General features: G+C 46.0%; 1 protein-coding gene across 2 annotated transcripts in view; it reads left to right on the top strand.

The window, feature by feature from the left end:
* LOC121536979 (zinc finger protein 385B) overlaps positions 1-24,573 on the top strand; it is a 192,083-nt gene that overhangs the window by 160,059 nt on the left and 7,451 nt on the right. For both annotated transcript variants that reach the window (XM_041844677.1, XM_041844676.2), the window contains exon 5: positions 17,319-17,508. In XM_041844677.1, coding sequence (XP_041700611.1) covers positions 17,319-17,508 — 190 coding nt within the window. The remainder of the gene's footprint in view (positions 1-17,318; positions 17,509-24,573) is intronic.

Raw genomic sequence — 24,573 nt, 5'->3', positions numbered from 1 at the left:
TTCCATCCCGAGAATAAATCCCTTTTCTCCTGGGTTCCCCGGTATATCCCGCCAAAACCAGAAGTGTCATTCTGAAGCATATAAAGCATATAAATATGTCTGGATTTGATTCGAGCTTTGATCGGCATGAAAATTCAAGCCTGATGCTACCTGAGCCTGATAAGCCATACATTAAATACATTTTATGAGCCCAAGTGTCACGATCGTTTACGAACGAGAAGGACCAAGGCGCAGCGTGATAAGCATACATGTTTATTAAGCGAATAAACACACGACAAAAACAACAAACGAAACGTGAAGTCCAAGGTAGCACACAAACATACCATAACACGGAACAAGATCCCACAACTAACAGGTGTCAAAAGGCTGCCTAAGTATGGTCCCCAATCAGAGACAACAAGCTACAGCTGCCTCTGATTGGGAACCACACCGGCCAACATAGATCTACACATACTAGATCTCAACATAGACAATCAACATAGCACAACACGACACAGAAAATACACACCCTGACTCAACAAATGAGAGTCCTCAGAGTCAGGGCGTGACACCAAGCCCAAAGAAGCCCAAGTGATTGTGCCGTCATCCAATACATAGCATAGCCTATGGTGACTCCATGCTTAAATAAAGGTCAAATAAAATATATAGGCTACCACACATTACGCATGACAGAAAAACATAAAAGGCCATAGATGTAGCTATTCTGTCCTGGGTAAATAAATGAAACAACCTTCAGTAGGCTAATAATTTTGAATGTGGACTGTATTAATGTACTGTGTTGTATTATACGGATTCGAATTACGCACCTTGTTCAAACCATGAAGATGGGAGAGAACATGCGATGCTCTAGCTACATATATATATATATATATATATACACACAGTGGGGAGAACAAGTATTTGATACACTGCCGATTTTGCAAGTTTTCCTACTTACAAAGCATGTAGAGGTCTGTAATTTTTCTCATAGGTACACTTCAACTGTGAGAGACGGAATCTAAAACAAAAATCCAGAAAATCCCATTGTATGATTTTTAAGTAATTAATTTACATTTTATTGCATGACATAAGTATTTGATACATCACAAAAGCAGAACTTAATATTTGGTACAGAAACCTTTGTTTGCAATTACAGAGATCATACGTTTCCTGTAGGTCTTGACCAGGTTTGCACACACTGCAGCAGGGATTTTGGCCCACTCCTCCATATAGACCTTCTCCAGATCCTTCAGGTTTCAGAGCTGTCGCTGGGCAATATGGACTTTCAGCTCCCTCCAAAGATTTTCTATTGGGTTCAGGTCTGGAGACTGGCTAGGCCACTCCAGGACCTTGAGATGCTTCTTACGGAGCCATTCCTTAGTTGCCCTGGCTGTGTGTTTCGGGATGTTGTCATGCTGGAAGACCCAGCCACGACCCATCTTCAATGCTCTTACTGAGGGAAGGAGGTTGTTGGCCAAGATCTCGCGATACATGGCCCCATCCATCCTCCCCTCAATACGGTGCAGTTGTCCTGTCCCCTTTGCAGAAAAGCATCCCCAAAGAATGATGTTCCCACCTCCATGCTTCACGGTTGGGATGGTGTTCTTGGGGTTGTACTCATCCTTCTTCTTCCTCCAAACACGGCGAGTGGAGTTTAGACCAAAAAGCTCTATTTTTGTCTCATCAGACCTCTGGATCATCCAGATGGTCATTGGCAAACTTCAGACGGGCCTGGACACGCGCTGGCTTGAGCAGGGGGACCTTGCGTGCGCTGCAGGATTTTAATCCATGACGACGTAGTGTGTTACTAATGGTTTTCTTTGAGACTGTGGTCCCAGCTCTCTTCAGGTCATTGACCAGGTCCTGCCGTGTAGTTCTGGGCTGATCCCTCACCTTCCTCATGATCATTGATGCCCCACGAGGTGAGATCTTGCATGGAGCCCCAGACCGAGGGTGATTGACCGTCATCTTGAACTTCTTCCTTTTTCTAATAATTGCGCCAACAGTTGTTGCCTTCTCACCAAGCTGCTTGCCTATTGTCCTGTAGCCCATCCCAGCCTTGTGCAGGTCTACAATTTTATCCCTGATGTCCTTACACAGCTCTCTGGTCTTGGCCGTTGTGGAGAGGTTGGAGTCTGTTTGATTGAGTGTGTGGACAGGTGTCTTTTATACAGGTAACGAGTTCAAACAGGTGCAGTTAATACAGGTAATGAGTGGAGAATAGGAGGGCTTCTTAAAGAAAAACTAACAGGTCTGTGAGAGCCGGAATTCTTACTGGTTGGTAGTTGATCAAATACTTATGTCATGCAATAAAATGCAAATTAATTACTTAAAAATGATACAATGTGATTTTCTGGATTTTTGTTTTAGATTCCGTCACTCACAGTTGAAGTGTACCTATGATAAAAATTACAGACCTCTACATGCTTTGTAAGTAGGAAAACCTGCAAAATCGGCAGTGTATCAAATACTTCTTCTCCCGACTGTATATATATCACATTGTATCATTTTTTATATATATATACATCTTGAACAGGATTATCTATTTTGGATTCAATTTGAATGGAGTTGATGGAGAGAGAAAGACAAAGTGCTCAAGTACGTACTGATTTAAAGCAATGATATTCAAGTGATAGGCTGTTTTAAAACTCTGCAGCTGCAAATATAAAGACAAATATCTTTACAATTAAAAAATAAATTGACAGATGGAGATGTGCAAATTAGACGTGTATTCAGTCCTTATATTATCCTACTGTAGCATAGGCTATGCTGCAACAAATGTAGGCCTACCTTTGACAAGAAAAAAGTTACCATGATAAGATGATACATGCATTGTGGACTGCGCTCCATAGCCTACTGATATGTGCTCTATTTCCCCAACCTGAGCGTTGATGATTGATCATGCAGATAGCAGAGAGAAGGCCATAGAGAAGCCAGATTTATTTATTTTATTTTTATTTTTTATCAACTGTGAGAGACGGAATCTAAAACAAAAATCCAGAAAATCACATTTATTTAACAAGGTAAACCAGTTGAGAACAAGTTCTCATTTACAACTGCGACCTGGCCAAGATAAAGCAAACCAGTGCGATAAAAACAACAACACAGAGTTACATATGGGGTAAAACAAAACAAAGTCAAAAATACAACAGAAATACATATATATACAGTGTGTGCAAATGTAGCAAGTTATGGAGGTAAGGCAATAAATAGGCTATAGTGCAAAATAATTACAATTAGTATTAACACTGGAATGATAGATGTGCAAGAGATGATGTGTAAATAGAGATACTGGGGTACAAATGAGCAAAATAAATAACAATATAGGGATGAGGTAGTTGGGCGCGCTAATTTCAGATGGGCTGTGTACAGGTGCAGTGATCGGTAAGGTGCTCTGACAACTGATGCTTAAAGTTAGTGAGGGAGATAAGTGTCTCCAGCTTCAGAGATTTTTGCAATTTGTTCCAGTCATTGGCAGCAGAGAACTGGAAGGAATTGCGGCCAAAGGAGGTGTTGGCTTTGGGGATGACCAGTGAGATATACCTGCTGGAGCGCAGACTACGGGTGTGATATAATTTAACAGTTCCATTTCACGTCATGCTGTTCATATAAATAATTTATAATAATTTACTTTTTTTTTGCAGTTATTTATCCCAGGAAAAGGGAGTGGGCTTGGGCGGTAAATCTCGGTAACCCGGTTCCCGCTATTCAACCCTACTCTTAAGCCACTCACCACGCTGTTAACCTAAAGAGAAGGCCCTGACACATTTAATATTCAATTATACCTTAAATCCTCTGTCAACCTTACGCCACTCTCTGTACTGTATAAAGGCATGGCAGACCTGTTCTTGTTATTCTATTGTTGGTTATAACACACAGGAAGTATTATGGCCCAGTACATTGAAGGTGATGTGCATTAGGATTTCCTATGCACTCGTCATCACACATTGGAGGAAATAGAAAGTGCTTTAAGTAAGCCTTAGTCTGTCTCCCAAATGGCACCCTAATCACAATATAGTGCACTACTTTTGGCCAGAGCCCTATGGGCCCTGTTTCGAAAATAGTGCACTATAAAGGGAATAGGGTGCCATTTGGGATGCCCACTTGGATTAGATAACAAAGTGGCTTAAAGGAAACATGATTACTCACACTGTACTTTATTTTGATGGTGTTACATTAAAGCCTCATGTCCTCTTAGTACTGCCACTCTGGTGGGTCTCTGCCTTGTTGCTAATGCAGTGCAGGAAATACTTATGTCTCAAGCAGGGCTCATTAAAGCACCAATGCCTCTCCATCCCCATCCTGCTGCTGCTGTGAGTGTAAAACTAAGGAGTGTGATTTAAGACCTTGTATTATTGAGAGTGCTGGAGCTGTTGTAGCTTCTCTGTGTCATCCAACCCTGGAGCCAGAGGGGCGAGGAGAGTAGAGGAGCAGACGCCTGCGGATGCTGGAGCACCTCCAGGATGATTTCTCATAGAGTGTGTCCCAAATGGCACCCAATTCCCTGCCTATTGCACTACTTTTGACCAGAGCGCTATGGTGCAGTATATAGTGAATAGGGTGCAATTTGGGGTGCAACCATAGAGCTTTTGTTTCCAGCTAAGGAGCGATATAGTTCTACAATAGAATGAGAAAACAGCTGTTAAATATACAGTTCTGTTCTGTTCTGTATTCTGGAAGGCCTGTAGCTAGGTAACCATATAGTGAGCACACCACACTGCAAATAAAATGCACTCACTAAGGGTGCGTTCGTAAATTCACTTTGGCTATCTACTCTGATTTTAGAACACTCTTGTTTGAGTGTGCCAGAGCGCAGAATTACTGATGAATTTACGAACGCGCAACACCCGTTGAATATGACCGGTGTCAGTAAACATCGGTAAAAAAAACGTAATTAAATTGTTGCCAGCAGCACAGTTGCAGTCCCCAATGCTCTAGATAACATGAAAACATCCTAACCAGCTCTGCTAGGGCGAGTAAAATTGTCAGAGTGAGGTGATCTCTCATTTGTGTCTGGAAGTAGCTAGTAAGCTAGCCAACTTTAGCCAGTTAGCTTGTGTGCATGACTGCCGTTGTGTGGTCAGAACGCTTGGATCAACCCTACTTCTTGGCCAGAGTGTCCAGTGTGTGCTCTGAATGCTCCAAAAGCGAAACGCTCTGAATTTTGAAACTGACAATCTGACAACGCTCTGAATTTATGAACGCCCAGAGCTCACTCTGAGCACACTCTAGCTAAATTTTTTATTAGGTTGTTAGTCCTCAGGAGCTAAGTTATCAGTTATCTAGGGTGTGTTCGTAAATTCACTCTGGAGTGCCAATCTTGAGATTTCTTACAGCAATGCTTGCTTATGTGAACAATACCATAGTCCCTGCTACTGCTACTGATATAGGCTCAGACATACTGTAGGCTCAGAGGTAATAGTGATTGAATGTTATGGAGCCGTGTGTAAATATGAAGAGTAAACTGTTCTGACAGGTTTTTTATTGCTTAAATGGAAAGGAATTTAGAATTGCCACCATCTTTAAACCCAATTTATTATATATTTAAGATACATTATCGCCTGACAACGTTTACGGTGTGGTAGCTATTTCTGATGTTGTTTAGGTTTTTAGTGGAATGTTATTGTATTTCACATCAAGCCTTGCTACCCTTTTAAGTACATTTTTGACCCTGAATACACAGATTTGGAAATTGAGTTTAGGCCTATGACATTTCTGTATAAGAGCATTCAAGTCAAAGTCTGTGGTACTTAACGTCCTCAATTACAGATGTAGGATCTTAATTGGAGGCAGTTTGCTACAGCAGAAAAATTATCTTGCAGCAACAGGAAATGTAAATCATTATGTTGATTATAATTAATGGACATTTTTGTAGGGGTTGATAGATTTTTCGTAAGGGAAATTCAAATCTGAAATTTCAAAGTGGAAATCACAAACTTCAGAAGCCTTTTTAAACCTCAAATACACTACAATATTTACATTTCCTGCAACAGGGTGATCAAATAAAGATTCTACATCTGTAGAACCTTTTATGAGCCAGAGGTTTAGGCAGCGTCTGAAATGGTACCCTAAACCCTTCATAGTCAACACTTTATAGGGAATAGGGTGCCATTTGGGACACATGAATAAAAATGACTCATATTAGTTAAGGGCTTCTGATTAATGTGTCCAGCAGTGGTTTATGTGCAGCCTCTATAAAATAAATATGTCTTTATTTTATATTTAATGAATCATTTTAATTGAGTAGTTATGCTTGAGGCTAAACCAATAGGCAAAGTGACAGGTTTATAAAATATTTATATATTCAGTTTTTTCCATACTTTGTTAAAGAGCCTCTCGATGCACTATTTTGCAATAGAAATAAAACATTTACAGATTGGCTACCAGATCTGATCTTGGAGATCAACAAATTGTACTGACATAACCCTTTCTAGACTACTCCATGTTCCTTTTTAGTTCTCCCGCTGTTGTTTAGGATTGGTTACTGGTAGTTGAAGAAAATCTACATTAGTGAAGGGGAGAGAATATCATAAGAAGTGTATGTTTGAAGTCGGACCAATATTAAATGAATACTGTTAAGCTTCAGGGAAGAGAGAGACAGACATTAAAATAATGGTCAGTACCCCTTGATGATACCCTATCCTCTCGTCTTTTCCTCAACCATTTTGTGCTAAATTGAAGAGACAGAGACATATAACCGAGATGAAAGCAAAAGCAGTGAGGCAGGCTAAAGCAAACACTTAAAAGTATTTTCAAGATTTCAATAATAGTTGATCCCATGTCTGCTAGTAGTAGTAATGGTGCTGGGTATGGTCAGTGTAAAGGTTGCTTGAATGTTGTGTGTTGGTGCTTTGCCTCCTACATTAACATGATTACCAAGGCCAAGGAGAGCATTAGAAGAGTTAAAGGTAACAAGATAAGTGGAGGAGGCTGGAAAACGAGAGGTGATGTCAGCGTCCCAAACGGCACCCTATTCTCTATTTAGTGCACTACTTTTCACCAGGGCCCTTAGGACTCTGGTCAAAGGTAGTGCTTTATATAAGGAATAGGGTGCCGTAACTGAACACACACAATGTCTTTCTGTCCTTGTTTCAGAGGTTTCCTTCCAGCGAGCAATTCGTTTTAATTAGCTATGATTAATTTAGTGGGTGTTTCTTAACACTTAACAGGATGATCTTTGGTTTCTGAAGAGAAACGTAGTGGAGTAAAAAAAGACCTGAAGGCCAGGTGTGACACTCTGGCTCTATGGACGTTTATATTGAGCCAGGGTTGTTCATTTTCATGTGTTTGGGTGTATTTCATTTGGTGGTGTTGGGGATGGGTGAGTTTCATTTTGTTTGTGTCATGTGGTGATTGGTCGATGACTCCCAATCGGAGGTAACGAGTGTCAGCTGTCGGCTCGTTATCTCTGATTGGGAGCCATATATATTCTGTGTGTTTTCTCCTTTGTGTTGTGGGTTATTGTTTCTTTGTTGCTGTTAGTAGTATTCAGTATAGAACTTCACGGATCGTCATTTGTTGTTTTCTTCGTGGTTGCTTTAAGTTAATAAAGTCATCATGTTCACTCGCAACGCTGCGCATTGGTCTCCTCCTTCAGACGATCGTGACAGAATAACCCACCCCAAGAGGACCAAGCGGCGTAACAAGCGGCAACAAGACCTACCTACGCAGGATTTATGGACGCCTCCTAAGGATTTTTGGACATGGGAGGAGATTCGGGCTGGAAAGGGTCCTTGGGCACAACCGGAGGAACATCACCGCCCTCGTGAAGAGCTGGAGGCAGCTGCAGCCGAGAGGAGGTGGTATGAGGAGGAATATCACCGCCCTCGTGAAGAGCTGGAGGCAGCTGCAGCCGAGAGGAGGTGGTATGAAGAGGAAGCGCGGAGTCGAGGCTGGAAGCCCGTGGTTACTCCCCAAAATTTTTTTTGGGGGGCACATGGCTTAGGCGCCTGGGCAGCAGGAGGCTGCCACAGGGAGAAAAGGAGAGAAGGCTATCGGATTACGGGAGCCATTGGCGAGTAGAGGAGGGAAGTTGTTGTGGCACGGCATGAGAGACTGAAGTGTGTTCCCAGTCTGGTCCGGTCCGTTCTTGATCCCCAGTTAAGGCCAGTGGTGGGTGTTCCCGGTGCGGTCCGGCCTGTTCCTACTCCACGCACCAGGTCCACGATGTGCGTCGCCAGCCGGCCTGAACTGCCCGTCTGCCCAACGCCGTCTGAACTGCCCGTCTGCCCAACGCCCGTCTGAACTGCCCGTCTGCCCAACGGCGCCTGAACTGCCCGTCTGCCCAACGCCGTCTGAACTGCCCGTCTGCCCAACGCCGTCTGAACTGTCCGTCTGCCCAACGCCGTCTGAACTGCCCGTCTGTACTGAGCCTACAAAGCCGCCCGTCTGCCATGAGCCTTCAGAGCCGTCCGCCAGACCGGAGCCGCTAGAGCTCTCCGCCAGACAGGATCAGCCAGAGCCTTCCGCCAGACAGGATCAGCCAGAGCCTTCCGCCAGACAGGAGCAGCCAGAGCCTTCCGTCAGATCGGATCAGCCAGAGCCTTCCGCCAGACAGGAGCAGCCAGAGCCTTCCGCCAGACGGGATCAGCCAGAGCCTTCCGCCAGCCAGGAGTGGCCAGATCCGTCAGCCAGCCATGAGCAGCCAGATCCGTCAGCCAGCCATGAGCAGCCAGATCCGTCAGCCAGCCATGAGCAGCCAGATCCGTCAGCCAGCCATGAGCAGCCAGATCCGTCAGCCAGCCATGAGCAGCCAGATCCGTCAGCCAGCCATGAGCAGCCAGACCCGTCAGCCAGCCACGAGCAGCCAGATCCGTCAGCCAGCCGCGAGCAGCCAGACCCGTCAGCCAGCCACGAGCAGCCAGACCCGTCAGCCAGCCGCGAGCAGCCAGATCCGTCAGCCAGCCATGAGCAGCCAGATCCGTCAGCCAGCCATGAGCAGCCAGATCCGTCAGCCAGCCATGAGCAGCCAGATCCGTCAGCCAGCCAGGATCCGCCAGAGCCGTCCTGCCAGGATCCGCCAGAGCCGTCCAGCCAGGATCCGCCAGAGCCGTCCAGCAAGGATCCGCCAGAGCCGTCCAGCCAGGATCAGCCAGAGCCGTCCAGCCAGGATCCGCCAGAGCCGTCCAGCCAGGATCCGCCAGAGCCGTCCAGCCTGGATCCGCCAGAGCCGTCCCGCCAGGATCCGCCAGAGCCGTCCCGCCAGGATCAGCCAGAGCCGTCCCGCCAGGATCCGCCAGAGCCAGCCAGCCAGGATCCGCCATCTAGTCAGGTACTGCCCCTTAGCCCGGTGCTGCCCCTTAGTCCGGTGCTGCCCTTTAGCCCGGTGCTGCCCCTGAGTCGGTGCTGCCCCTGAGTCGGTGCTGCCCCTGAGTCCGGTGCCGCCCGTAGTCCGGTACGCCCCTTAGCCCGGTGCTGCCCCTTAGTCCTGTACTGCCCTTTAGTCCGGTACTGCCCGTAGTCCGGTGCTGCCCCGTAGTCCGGTGCTGTCCCTTAGCCCGGTGCTGCCCCTTATCCCGGTGCTGCCCCTTAGGCCGATGCTGCCCCTTAGTCCGGGGGTTGCCCCTTAGTCCAGGTGGGGTTAGGTGGAGGGTGGTCATTGGGAGGCTACCGAAGCAGGTTGTGACTGTGGTGGGGTGGGGATCACGACCGGGCCAGAGCCGCCACCATGGACAGACGCCCACCCAGACCCTCCCCTAGTCCTGATGTTGGTGCGCCCGGAGTTCGCACCTTTAGGGGGGGGTACTGTGACACTCTGGCTCTATGGACGTTTATATTGAGCCAGGGTTGTTCATTTTCATGTGTTTGGGTGTATTTCATTTGGTGGTGTTGGGGATGGGTGAGTTTCATTTTGTTTGTGTCATGTGGTGATTGGTCGATGACTCCCAATCGGAGGTAACGAGTGTCAGCTGTCGGCTCGTTATCTCTGATTGGGAGCCATATATATTCTGTGTGTTTTCTCCTTTGTGTTGTGGGTTATTGTTTCTTTGTTGCTGTTAGTAGTATTCAGTATAGAACTTCACGGATCGTCATTTGTTGTTTTCTTCGTGGTTGCTTTAAGTTAATAAAGTCATCATGTTCACTCGCAACGCTGCGCATTGGTCTCCTCCTTCAGACGATCGTGACACCAGGCCAGATTAAGCCTGTCTTTAAAGGTCCAATGCTGCCGTTTTTATCTCAATATCAAATGATTTCTGGGTAACAATTAAGTACCTTACTGTGATTGTTTAAAAAAAAAGAAAAATAGCAAAGAGCAATTTCTCAAGCAAGAATTCTGGGAGTGGTATGAGTGGGGAGGGGAAAATTGAAAACTAGCTGTTATTGACAGAGAGGTTGGGAACTCTCTTTCTTATTGGTCTATTAGGCCTAACTAATTTACCACCTGTTGATGTCACCTGGCAGGTCAAAACCCCATTCCACCAAAACAGGCTGAAATTTCAGGCTCTTACACTAAAAGGGCATTATCATCATTTTTACAATTTCACAGTATTAATAATACAGTGGGGAGAACAAGTATTTGATACACTGCCGATTCTGCAGGTTTTCCTACTTACAAAGCATGTAGAGGTCTGTAATTTTTATCATAGGTACACTTCAACTGTGAGAGACGGAATCTAAAACAAAAATCCCGAAAATCACATTGTATGATTTTTAAGTAATTCATTTGCATTTTATTGCATGACTTAAGTATTTGATACATCAGAAAAGCAGAACTTAATATTTGGTACAGAAACCTTTGTTTGCAATTACAGAGATCATACGTTTCCTGTAGGTCTTGACCAGGTTTGCACACACTGCAGCAGAGTATTTGGCCCACTCCTCCATACAGACCTTCTCCAGATCCTTCAGGTTTCGGGGCTGTCGCTGGGCAATACGGACTTTCAGCTCCCTCCAAAGATTTTCTATGGGGTTCAGGTCTGGAGACTGGCTAGGCCACTCCAGGACCTTGAGATGCTTCTTATGGAGCCACTCCTTAGTTGCCCTGGCTGTGTGTTTCGGGTCGTTGTCATGCTGGAAGACCCAGCCACGACACATCTTCAATGCTCTTACTGAGGGAAGGAGGTTGTTGGCCAAGATCTCGCGATACATGGCCCCATCCATCCTCCCCTCAATACGGTGCAGTCGTCCTGTCCCCTTTGCAGAAAAGCATCCCAAAGAATGATGTTTCCACCTCCATGCTTCACGGTTGGGATGGTGTTCTTGGGGTTGTACTCATCCTTCTTCTTCCTCCAAACACGGCGAGTGGAGTTTAGACCAAAAAGCTCTATTTTTGTCTCATCAGACCACATGACTTTCTCCCATTCCTCCTCTGGATCATCCAGATGGTCATTGGCAAACTTCAGACGGGCCTGGACATGCACTGGCTTGAGCAGGGGGACCTTGTGTGCGCTGCAGGATTTTAATCCATGACGGCGTAGTGTGTTACTCATGGTTTTCTTTAAGACTGTGGTCCCAGCTCTCTTCAGGTCATTGACCAGGTCCTGCCGTGTAGTTCTGGGCTGATCCCTCACCTTCCTCATGATCATTGATGCCCCACGAGGTGAGATCTTGCATGGAGCCCCAGACCGAGGGTGATTGACCGTCATCTTGAACTTCTTCCATTTTCTAATAATTGCGCCAACAGTTGTTGCCTTCTCACCAAGCTGCTTGCCTATTGTCCTGTAGCCCATCCCAGCCTTGTGCAGGTCTACAATTTTATCCCTGATGTCCTTACACAGCTCTCTGGTCTTGGCCATTGTGGAGAGGTTGGAGTCTGTTTGATTGAGTGTGTGGACAGGTGTCTTTTATACAGGTAACGAGTTCAAACAGGTGCAGTTAATACAGGTAATGTGTGGAGAACAGGAGGGCTTCTTAAAGAAAAACTAACAGGTCTGTGAGAGCCGGAATTCGTACTGGTTTGTAGGTGATCAAATACTTATGTCATGCAATAAAATGCAAATGAATTACTTAAAAATCATACAATGTGATTTTCTGGATTTTTGTTTTAGATTCCGTCTCTCACAATTGAAGTGTACCTATGATAAAAATTACAGACCTCTACATGCTTTGTAAGTAGGAAAACCTGCAAAATCGGCAGTGTATCAAATACTTGTTCTCCCCACTGTATATCCCACAAAGAGAAACCAAGTTTCAAGTGTATTTGCCATGTGTAATGAATGGAGTTCTCATGATAATGAATATGTCGAGATTAGTTGTTGCTAAAAGCCCAACTTAACTAGGCCACAACACCACACACATCTGCCGACCCTCTCTAGTTGCCTCACTAAGAGTGGAAAATAAAACAGCTATAATACCATAACACGCTGCAATAGTACAACAATTTTTTTAAAACTTTTTTAAAAGTCTATCAGGTTTTATTTTATATTTATTTGGTCAACCAGTAACCGTTATTGAGTAACCGATACGTGTTTAGATTGACATGCAGTCTGCCAGGGCTAAAATCTTCACCAACATTACAGTATCTAGACCAAAGGTTTTTGGGAAGGAGTTACGACACCAAGGTGAGGTTGGATGACTGGATATACTCTGTTATTGTGACAGTGGTGAACTGAGAGAGAAAGGTAGTAGTTGTGACAGCTAGCTGTGACTGAGGTGAACTGAGAGAGAAAGGTAGTAGTTGTGACAGCTAGCTGTGACTGAGGTGAACTGAGAGAGAAAGGTAGTAGTTGTGACAGCTAGCTGTGACTGAGGTGAACTGAGAGAGAAAAGTATTAGTTGTCGCAGCTGGCGTGAAAACCCGTACACTCATAGAGCATAGTTGGCTGATTCATCTTAGATAGTCAATGATTCAGTCTGGGGGTATAGGGCTGCACACATACACACACAAACACACATACACCCACGCACACACGCATGCATGCATGCACACACACACACACACACACATCACAGGCATCCGACAGCCACTGCAGTACAGGAGTGAGTGTTTCATAAGCACGCAAGGAAAGCAGCAGTACTGCAGAACAGAACAGTCACAGGCTGGCTGTCACTGACTGTTTAGCAGTACCATGGAGGAAACATGGACTAGACAGGCGTGGGGGGAACAACGTAGTGAAGCAGACAGGGAAAAATAAAAAGAAAGAGAGAGAGGGAGGGAGGGGGGAGGAGGAGGAGTGGGGGTGGGGGAGGTGGAAGAGAGGGGATGCTAAGTGAAAAAGAACGGGGGAATAGAGTGAAAGAGGGAGAGAGAAATGCAGAGTGATGCAGAGAGCGAGAGACAGAGAGGCAGAGAGAGTGAGAGAGAGGGGTGCAGAGACAGCAAGAGCGCAAGAAAGAGAGAAAGAGAGAGGGAGAGAGAGAAATGCTGAGAAAGAGAGTGGTTTTAAAGAGCATCAGGCGAACTCCATTCACGAGACTGGCACTTGGCCCTCAAGCTATAAATGTCTCTATAAAATCTCAGATTGCTGACATCATGCATAATGAACCTAAGGTGTCTGTAATGGAGAACAAATGCAAACACTAGTCAGTGTGATCCAAAAACAGGTTGTAACAGTGTGCCTGTGTGTTTCTCTCTTTGACAGCTCTATGTATACAATAGATGAGCATAGCCTGGAGGAATTCACAAGTAGCTATTGAGTAATATACTGATATCATTGACAACACCACCTACTAAAAGTAGCAACAGAAAGGTGTTTACAGTACTGTATGTTAGCCTTTTCATGTGTACTCACTTCTGGTACTCTAATCAGGAATTTGATGTCATTGACAACTACATTACATCTACTGTAGGTAACAGACACGTTTACTCGCTTTTTGTATCTACAGTAGGTTAGCCTTTTTCTAGTGTGTACTCTCTTCTGGTACTCTTTCAGTTGTTCATTATCTTTGCAAAATATATATTATTAAAGGATTGTTCCACTATATCTATTCATAAATGCTTTCTTAGAAAAATGCTTGAAATCAGGGCTGAGAATGGGATGAGAATATTGCTTATCAGGGAAGCAGATATTTAAACCCTTCTCTCATTCATACACACACCGTGTCCACACACACACACACACACACACACACACACACACACACACACACACACACACACACACACACACAGTGTCTAATTTGATCTGTGACAGAGAAAACACACTTGATTTTCCATTTCCTCTGGTGTTTCATCTGACTTGTCACCACAGTAGTATGGGTGAGTCATCTTGGCTGCATCCCCAATGGCACCCTATTCCCTATATAGTGCACTACTTTTGACCAGGGCCCATAGGGTGCCATTGGGGATGCAACACTTGAGTCACAGCAATAATCTAATTTCACAAGTGACTCATGTGCCCACAATTTAGTGACTTTCTCTTAAGATAATTCTCACTCCTGGTTGGAAGTTCTGAGTTTCCATGGATACCTAGGGGTTTTCTGTAAATGTTACAGTGGGGAGAACAAGTATTTGATACACTGCCGATTTTGCAGGTTTTCCTACTTACAAAGCATGTAGAGGTCTGTAATTTTTATCATAGGTACACTTCAACTGTGAGAGACGGAATCTAAAACAAAAATCCAGAAAATCACATTGTATGATTTTTAAGTAATTATTTTGCATTTTATTGCATGACATAAGTAGTTAATCACCTACCAACCAGTAAGAATTCCGGCTCTCACAGACCTGTTAGTTTTTCTTTAAGAAGCCCTCCTGTTCTCCACTCATTACCTGTATTAACTGCACCTGTTTGAACTCGTTACCTGTATAAAAGACACCTGTCCACACACTCAATCAAACAGTCTCCAACCTCTCCACAATGGCCAAGACCAGAGAGCTGGGATAAAATTGTAGACCTGCACAAGGCTGGGATGGGCTACAGGACAATAGGCAAGCAGCTTGGTGAGAAGCCAACAACTGTTGGCGCAATTATTATAAAATGGAAGAAGTTCAAGATGACGGTCAATCACCCTCGGTCTGGGGCTCCATGCAAGATTTCACCTCATGGGGCATCAATGATCATGAGGAAGGTGAGGGATCAGCCCAGAACTACACAGCAGGACCTGGTCAATGACCTGAAGAGAGCTGGGACCACAGTCTCAAAGAAAACCATTAGTAACACACTACGCCGTCATGGATTAAAATCCTGCAGCGCACGCAAGGTCCCCCTGCTCAAGCCAGCGCATGTCCAGGCCCGTCTGAAGTTTGCCAATGACCATCTGGATGATCCAGAGGAGGAATGGGAGAAGGTCATGTGGTCTGATGAGACAAAAATAGAGCTTTTTGGTCTAAACTCCACTCGTCGTGTTTGGAGGAAGAAGAAGGATGAGTACAACCCCAAGAACAGCATCCCAACCGTGAAGCATGGAGGTGGAAACATAATTCTTTGGGGATGCTTTTCTGCAAAGGGGACAGGACGACTGCACCGTATTGAGGGGAGGATGGATGGGGCCATGTATCGTGAGATCTTGGCCAACAACCTCCTTCCCTCAGTAAGAGCATTGAAGATGAGTCGTGGTTGAGTCTTCCAGCATGACAACGACCCGATACACACAGCCAGGGCAACTAAGGAGTGGCTCCGTAAGAAGCATCTCAAGGTCCTGGAGTGGCCTAGCCAGTCTCCAGACCTGAACCCAATAGAACATCTTTGGAGGGAGCTGAAAGTCCGTATTGCCCAGCAACAGCCCAGAAACCTGAAGGATCTGGAGAAGGTCTGTATGGAGGAGTGGGCCAAAATCCCTGCTGCAGTGTGTGCAAACCTGGTCAAGACCTACAGGAAACGTATGATCTCTGTAATTGCAAACAAAGGTTTCTGTACCAAATATTAAGTTCTGCTTTTCTGATGTATCAAATACTTATGTCATGCAATAAAATGCAAATTAATTACTTACAAATCATACAATGTGATTTTCTGGATTTTTGTTTTAGATTCCGTCTCTCACAGTTGAAGTGTACCTATGATAAAAATTACAGACCTCTACATGCTTTGTAAGTAGGAAAACCTGCAAAATCGGCAGTGTATCAAATACTTGTTCTCCCCACTGTATAAGGACAGGGATATCTTCACTTCAGTTTGCTCCTCAAATTATGCATCTTTGTTTGAGAGCAAGGTAGCGTCAGTATTCCTTTCCTATAGCCACAGGGATTTGAAAGATATATGTGTGATGAGTAGGATCACATACCTTTAAAAGTCATTGAGGCTAGAGTCTTCCATCTCACATGGTTCACGAAAAATGCCATGACAAATGTTGTCTGGCCCAACAGATTTTTTCTTGACCGATTTGTTCGGCAAAATCAATTTGCGTGCCAGAAAAAGGGCAGTTATTTGAAAATAAATGTATTTTTATAATTTCTACATACTTTCTATCTAGTATGCCCCTCCCCACATAGTTTACCCACCCCTGATATACACTGATTGTACAAAACATTAAGAACACCTGCTCTTTCCATGACATAGACTGACCAGGTGAATCCAGGTGAAAGCTATGATCCCTTATTGATGTCACTTGTTAAATCCACTTCAATCAGGATTTTTAAGCCTTGAGGCAATTGAGACATGGATTGTGTATCTGTGCAATTCAGAGGGTGAATGGGCAAGACACAATATGTAAGTGCCTTTGAACAGGGTATGGTACGCCAGGCGCACCGGTTTGCCAGGCGTAAGCTCACGCCACAGCTTGCTTGAAATGTCACGGATGGAGCTAGCTAATTAGATGTTTTTCAATAGCTCAAATGGTTGGTACGTTGTCAAGGTGGGCGGTCACGTGTGCTAGCAAGGCAGACGTCCTGGGCCGAATCAAGAGGACGCGGTACTCCCTAAGCAAGCAGAGTGACGTCTGTAATACTCACTCACTAGATCCCCCCCCCCACACACACACACACACACACACACACAACTTCTTCCCGTCGGCTTTATGAAAATCCTAATATCCTGATCCGGTCTACAAATCAAACACTTTCAAGCATCTCTCTCATTTTCCTTCTGATTGGGCATGCCTATTGAAAGCTGTGTTTTTCCTTGGCGTGATTGAAGTGTGTGTGTGTGTGTGTGTTAAGGTTACTCTCCCAGAGACTTTCAGCTTGTTCTTGTTTAGTCTTTCCTTAACTCTCGTTAACGCCCATCTCACAACAATGTTCACAAATACCTTCACACAGCACTTTCCCTAAACAGTATATACTACACATTGTAATAATTTGGTTGTAAACTGTTTTTACAAGGTCAACACTCTGTTACAAGGTAAAGAGGTTTTTGTGTGTGTGTGTGTCTGTGTGTGTGTGTCTGTGTGTGCCTGTGTGTGTGTGTGTGAGAGTATGTATGTCTTTGTCTGTGTGTGTGTGATTGCAGTCCATGATGTGATACTGAGACCCGTTGTGTGAGAAACAAGCCTGATTGCATGATTCATTTGTTCTGCTTCTGCAGAGCCAAGCCGAGGCACACTACAAAGGCAGTAAACATGCCAAGAAGCTCAAAGCACAGGAGAACACCAAGAATAAGCCGCCCAAGAGTTCCCCTCCTGCTACTACTCTTCCTCCTTCCCTGGACAGTGCAATGAAAATCACCAGCACCACCTCACCCAACTCTGTCATGGCCAGCAACTCTGACCAATCAGGTATATGGAAACTTTTGCTCTTGAATGTCATTCATTCCTCTCCATGCTTTAGTCTTGTATGTCATCCATTCCTCTCCATGCTTTAGTCTTGTATGTCATCCATTCCTCTCCATGCTTTAGTCTTGTATGTCATACATTCCTCTCCATGCTTTAGTCTTGTATGTCATCCATTCCTCTCCATGCTTTAGTCTTGTATGTCATCCATTCCTCTCCATGCTTTAGTCTTGTATGTCATCCATTCCTCTCCATGCTTTAGTCTTGTATGTTATCCATTCCTCTCCATGCTTTAGTCTTGTATGTCATTCTTTGTGTCATCGCATACTTTGTGTGTTGTTATTCCCATAGCTCGTTGTCACCAGTGTGTGTGTGTGTGTGGGTGTGTGTGTGTGTGGTTGTGTGTGTGGTTGTGTGTGTGTGTGTGTGTGTGTGTGTGTGTGTGTGTGTGTGTGTGTGTGTGTGTGTGTGTGTGTGTGTGTGTGTGTGTGTGCGTGTGTGCGCATGCGCGCATGCGCGCACTTGTGCGTGTGTGTACTGTATGTCTTTGGAATAAGTGTTTTTCTCATTAAATTGCCAAGTCTGAGGAATGCCTTAACCAATTGAATAACTCATTAACAGGCATTAGTGTGACAAGTGCCATGCTCATTACTGAGTGTGTGGATGGGACATTCCATTGTTCAAAACTGGTTGAAATTATTTATTTTCAACCATTTGCTCACTGGGATAGAGTTCAGTTAGACCACATCCATGTATGTTTTTTCATTCCACGGTGCTCTGTGGGAGTAGCTTATAGGGGAAAGACGATAATATCTAATGACTAATGTATAGGTGAATATAGTCAGAATATACCAGATGTATGGTAAGCATGTTACCAACCAAGGCAGAAAATAAAGCTTAATTCCAAAGCAAAGTGTTGTAAAATGTACATTTGCAGTCATTTCTATTGGATCTTGATTTTTTAAAAGTCACACTGTCTGGCCTCACATCTGAGGAGAGCCCAGCAGAAGATTAGAGGGCTTCAGAAACTGCATCCCAAATGGCACCCTATTCCCTATATAGTGCACTACTGTTCACCAGGGCCCATAGGACCCTGGTCAAAAGTAGTGCTCTGTATAGGTGATAGGGTGCTATTTGGGACACAGACAGAAACTCACTGCTCAGCCCTCTGATGTAGAGTTACATCTTCAGAGATTAGGTTGAAGTTCTGTAACGTAATAGCACTGACTTTGCTGATAACTTCTTTATTGTGGAAAAATGTACTTACTACGACTGTGATATGTGGTTGTCCCACTGTGATGAGGTGGTGTTGAAGGAGTCAGGCGCAGGAGGATAAATCACAGAATAACAGGCTTTAATCTGCAAAATACAGGATTACGCAGAACTGCGTCAAACACACTCCAGGGCACAAAACAGGTGCACTGGAAAATACAAGGCACACGCCACAGCTAGCTTGAAATGTCACGGATGGAGCTAGCTAATTAGATGTTGTTCAATAGCTCAAATGGTTGGTACGTTGTCAAGGTGGGCGGTCACGTGTGCTAGCAAGGCAGACGTCCTGGGCCGAATCAAGAGGACGCGGTACTCCCTAAGCAAGCAGAGTGACGTCTGTAATACTCACTCACTAGAAGTGTGTGTGTGTGTGACTAAAATGTAAAAAAATGGGATTAGAACCGGGTGTGTGTGATAACGAGACAAGACAATTGTGATGATGATTGGGGCGGCAGTGGTTAGTACTCCGGTGACGACGAACGCCGAAGCCTGCCCGAACAAGGAGGGGAGGCAGCCTCGGCCGAAGTCGTGACAGTAGGACTGCAGGAACCTACCCACATCCTGATTTACTCGTTCCACCTGCCCATTTGACTCGGGGTGGAACTCAGAGGTCAGGCTGACCGAGACCCCCAGACATTCCATGAACGCCTTCCAAACCTTGGACGTGAACTGGGGACCTCGGTCGGACACGATATCCTCTGGCACCCCGTAGTGCCGGAAGACGTGAGTAAACAGGGCCTCCGCAGTCTGCAGGGCCGTGGGGAGACCGGGCAGAGGAAGGAGGCGGCAGGACTTGGAGAAGCGGTCCACAACGACCAGGATGGTGGTGTTACCTTGGGAGAGGGGAAAATCAATACTAAGATGAGACCATGGTCGTTGTGGAACTGATAATGGTTGTAGCTTACCCGTTGGGAGGTGCCTAGGTGCCTTACTCTGGGCGCACACCGAGCAGGAGGAGACGTACACCCTCACGTCCTTAGCCAAGGTAGGCCACCAGTACTTTCCGCTCAAGCAGTGCACTGTACGGCCGATACCTGGGTGACCAGAGGAGGGTGACGTGTGTGCCCAGAAGATCAGACGATCACGGATAAGAGCAGGCACGTACCACAGCCCAGCTGGACACTGCAGTGGAGATGGATCTGTGCGTAATGCCTGCTCTATATCCGCGTCCATCGCCCATACTACCGGCGCCACAATGCAGGAGGCCGGGAGTATGGGGGTGTTGTCTCTGGGCCTCCCCTCTGTGTCATACAGCCGGGACAGTGCGTCTGCCTTCACGTTCTTCGTACCCGGAATGTATGACAGTGTAAAATCAAACCGGGTGAAGAATAGGGCCCACCTGGCCTGGCGAGGATTCAGCCTCCTCGCTGCCCGGATGTACTCCAGGTTACGGTGGTCCGTCCAGACGAGGAAAGGGTGTTTTCGCCCCTTCGAGCCAATGCACAGGGGCGGAGCTTGGGTGGCGTACCCGAGCTTTGAGACAGGACAGCTCCTATCCCAACCTCGGACGCATCCACCTCCACTACGAACGGTAGTGATGAATCGGGGTGGGCCAGTACTGGGGCTGAGGTGAACAGACCTCGCAGTTTGCTGAAGGCCAGGTCAGCCTCAGCAGACCAGCGGAGCCGGGACGGCCCACCCTTCAACAGGGAGGTAATGAAGGCTGCGACCTTGCCAAAGCCCCGGATAAACCTCCGATAGTAGTTGGCAAAGCCAAGGAAGCGCTGCACCTCCTTAACCGTGGTTGGAGTCGGCCAATTACGCACGGCTGAAATGCGATCTCCCTCCATCTCCACACCTGTGGAAATGCGTTATCCAAGGAAGGAGACGGACTGCTGGAAAAACATACACTTCTCTGCCTTAGTGTAAAGGTCATTTTCCAACAGTCGGGCCAGCACCTTGCGAACCAGGGACACATGCTTGGCACGCGTAGCGGAATACACCAGGATGTCATCGATGTAGACCACTACACCGCGACCAAGCATGTCCCGAAACACCTCGTTCACAAAGGACTGGAAAACTGAGGGAGCATTCATCAAATCATAGGGCATCACCAGGAATTCATAATGCCCCGTGGTTGTGCTGAATGCTGTCTTCCACTCATCTCCCTCTTGGATACGCACCAGGTTGTACGCACTCCTGAGATCTAATTTGGTGAAGAAGCGCGCCCCATGCATTGATTCAATCACCGAAGGAATGAGGGGGAGAGGATAACTAAATCTTGGTCGATAATCAATGCACGGGTGCAGACCTCCGTCCTTCTTCTTCACAAAGAAGAAACTTGAGGAGGTGGGTGAAGTAGAGGGACGTACATACCCCTGGCGCAGGGACTCGGTGACATAGGTTTCCATAGCCACAATTTCAGCCTGTGACAGGGGGTATATATGACTCCTGGGAGGTACAGCGTCTACCCAGAGGTTTATTGCGATGAGGTGGTAATTTAGTCGCCTGCGTTTTAGAGAACGCTTGCGCCAGATCGAGGTATTCAGGGGGAATTGGCACGGTGGAGGTACTGTCTGGACTTTCCACCGTGGTTGCACCAACGGAAACATCTAGACACCTACCCTGACACACTCGCGACCACCCTGTGAGAGCCCTCTGCGGCCATGAGAAGGTGGTGTTGTGGAGTGCTAGCCAAGGGATACCTAATATCACAGGGAAAGCAGGAGATTCAATAATCGAAAAAAATTACCTGCTCAAAATGAGTCTCCTGGGTGATCATGGTGACTGGTATCGTGACTTCCATAACAAACCCGGACCTTATTGGTCGACCATCGAGTGCTCTGATGGGGAGTGGAATGGATAGGGGAACCAATGTTATGCCTTGACGGTTTGCGAATGCCCTGTCCATAAAGTTCCCAGCTGCGCCTGAATCGACTAGCGCCTTACACTGGGGAACTACCATGAGATCGGGAAAGTGGATAGGTAGGGTACAGTGCGCAGCAGAGGGCTCTGAACAAGTGTGGGTGTTCGATACCTGGGGTGATGCGTGTGCCCTGCCTGCCGCCTCCCAGCCCAAAAGAACGTTGACTACGACATATGGTGTATTGTCCCTTCGTTCCACCAGAGTGGCACTGTCGCTGTCCTCCGCTCTCTCGGCCGGCGGCTCCACCCAGCTTCATCGGCTCGGGATCCGAGTCGTCCGGGGTGGAAACGGGCAGACCCCTACCAGGACGTCCTCTGGCTGCCAGCAGGTTGTCCAAACGAATGGCCATGTCCACCAGTTTGTTGAAGGACAACATGGTGTCTCGGCAGGCTAGCTCCCGTCGGACGTCCTCCCGCAGATGGCACCGGAAATGGTCGATCAGGGCCCGCTCGTTCCACCCAGACCCCGCTGCCAACGCGAAGTCCTGCGCGGTCCTCGTCTCCTGCCTCAGATGGACCAGTCGCTCACCCGCCTCTCTACCCTCGGGCGGGTGATCGAAGACCGCCCGAAAGAGGCGAGCGAACTCCCTGTAGTCCTCCAACGCGGCTCCTCCCTCGTTCCACACCGCGTTGGCCCACTCCAGGGCTTTCCCACAGAGGCAGGAAACGAGGACGGACACCTTCTCCCACTCCGATAGTTCTGACCTGATGCTGGCGAAGTAAAGCTCCAATTGGAGGAGGAATCCCTGGCACAGCGCTGTCGTCCCATCAAACGCCCTTGGTCGGGATATCTGGATCCCTCCGGGTGCTGGGGTGTAGGTGGCTGGATCCGGTTGGCCAGATGGTCTCGAAGAACACGATCCTGGAAAATACAAGGCACACGGGAAAATACTCCCGTCTAACAAAATACACGAGCTCCACCGAGCTTCACTAACCTTCACAATAAACAATCACCCACAAGGACAAGGGGGCAGAGGGAACACGTATACATGGACTAATTAGGGGATAAGAACCAGGTATGTGTGATAACGAGACAAGACAATTGTGATGATGATTGGGGCGGCAATGGTTAGTACTCCGGTGACGACGAACGCCGAAGCCTGCCCGAACAAGGAGGGGAGGCAGCCTCGGCCGAAGTCGTGACAACCACCGAGCTATCTTAAGATGAATGCAATAACTGTAAGTGACTCTGGATAAGAGCGTATGCTAGATGATTAAAATGTAAATGTAAAATATAACGAGCCAGAGCCAGCGATGCTGCTCGTTAGTATTCTTTGTCTGCATACCAAAATGGCACCCTATTCCCTATGTAGTGCACTACTTTTCACCTGAGCCATATGGGCCTTGGTCAAAAGCAGTGCAGTACATAGGGAATAGGGTGCCATTTGGGATGCAGCCCCACTCTCTGTCGGGGGGATGCTGTTGTTGCTAATCACTGGGTTTTTGGCAAACAGAGAGGCTGAAGTCAGATTCAGTTTAACCAGAGAAAGTTGAATAACTAAATTAGGGGTCGGCAACAAGAGGCCCATGGGCCAAAACCGGCCCGCAAGTGCTTTTTTTTAAGAGACAAAAAACACCAGGAATTCAGCAAAAAATATTCTATATTTTTGTCGCTGGCCTACACACGATATCCCATAATTTTTACAAATGAATAACAAATGAAAAGCTGAAATGTCTTGAGTCAATAAGTATTCAATCCTTTTGTTATGGCAAGCCTAAATACGTTTAGGAGTAAACATTTGCTTAACAAGCCACATAATAAGTTGCATGGACTCACTCTGTGTGCAATAATAGTGTTTTACATGATTTTTGAAAGACTACCTCATCTCTGTACACCACACATACAATTATCTGTAAGGTCCCTCACTCGAGCAGTGAATTTCAAACACAGATTTAACCACAAAGACCAGGGAGGTGTTCCAATGCCTTGCAAAGAATGACACCTATTGGTAGATGGGTAAACTTCCCTTTGAGTATGGTGAAGTTATTAATTACACTTTGGATAGTGTTTCAATACACCCAGTCACTACAATGATACAGGCGTCCTTCCTAACTCAGTTGCCGGAGAGGAAGGAAACCTCTCAGGAATTTCACCATGAGGTCAATGGTGACTTCAAAACAGTTACAGAGTTTTATGGCTGTGATAGGAGAAAACTGAGGATGGATCAACAACATTGTAGTTACTCCACAATACTAACCTAATTGACAGAGTGAAAAGAAGGAAGCCTGTACAGAATAAAAATATTCCAAAACATGCATCCTGTTTGCAACAAGGCACTAAAGTAATATGGCAATAAATGTGGCAAAGCAATTAACTTTTTGTCCTGAATACAAAGTGTTATGTTTGGGGCAAATCCAATACAACACTTTACTGAGTACCAGTCTCCATATTTTCAAGCATAGTGGTGGCTGCATCATGTTATGGGTATGCTTGTAATCGTTAAGGACTTGAAAGTAGGCACAGGACTGCGGAGTTTATCAGGATAAAAAATTAATAGAATGGAGCTAAGCACAGGCAAAATCCTAGAGGAAAACCTGGTTCAGTCTGCTTTCTACCAGACACTGGGACATGAATTCACCTTTCAGTAGGACAATAACCTAAAACAAAAGGCTAAATCTACACTGGAGTTGCTAACCAAGAAGACAGTGAATGTTCCTGAGTGGCCGAGTTACAGTTTTGACTTAAATGTGTTTGGAAATCTATGGCAAGACTTGAAAATGGTTGTCTAGCAATGATCAACAACCAATTTGACAGAGCTTGAAGAATTATGAAAAGAATAATGGCTAAATGTTACACAATCCAGGAGTGGAAAGCTCTTAGAGACTTACCCAGAAAGACTCACAGCTGTAATCACTGCCAAAGGTGCTTCTACAAAGTATTGACTCAGGGCTGTGAATACTTATGTAAATGAGATATTTCTGTATTTCATTTTC

The sequence above is a fragment of the Coregonus clupeaformis genome, chromosome 23, assembly GCF_020615455.1.
Source record: "Coregonus clupeaformis isolate EN_2021a chromosome 23, ASM2061545v1, whole genome shotgun sequence".
NCBI classification, from domain to species: Eukaryota; Metazoa; Chordata; class Actinopteri; order Salmoniformes; family Salmonidae; genus Coregonus; species Coregonus clupeaformis.
Note: the sequence above shows the minus strand (reverse complement) of the source record. Positions and strands in the feature narration are given on the sequence as shown.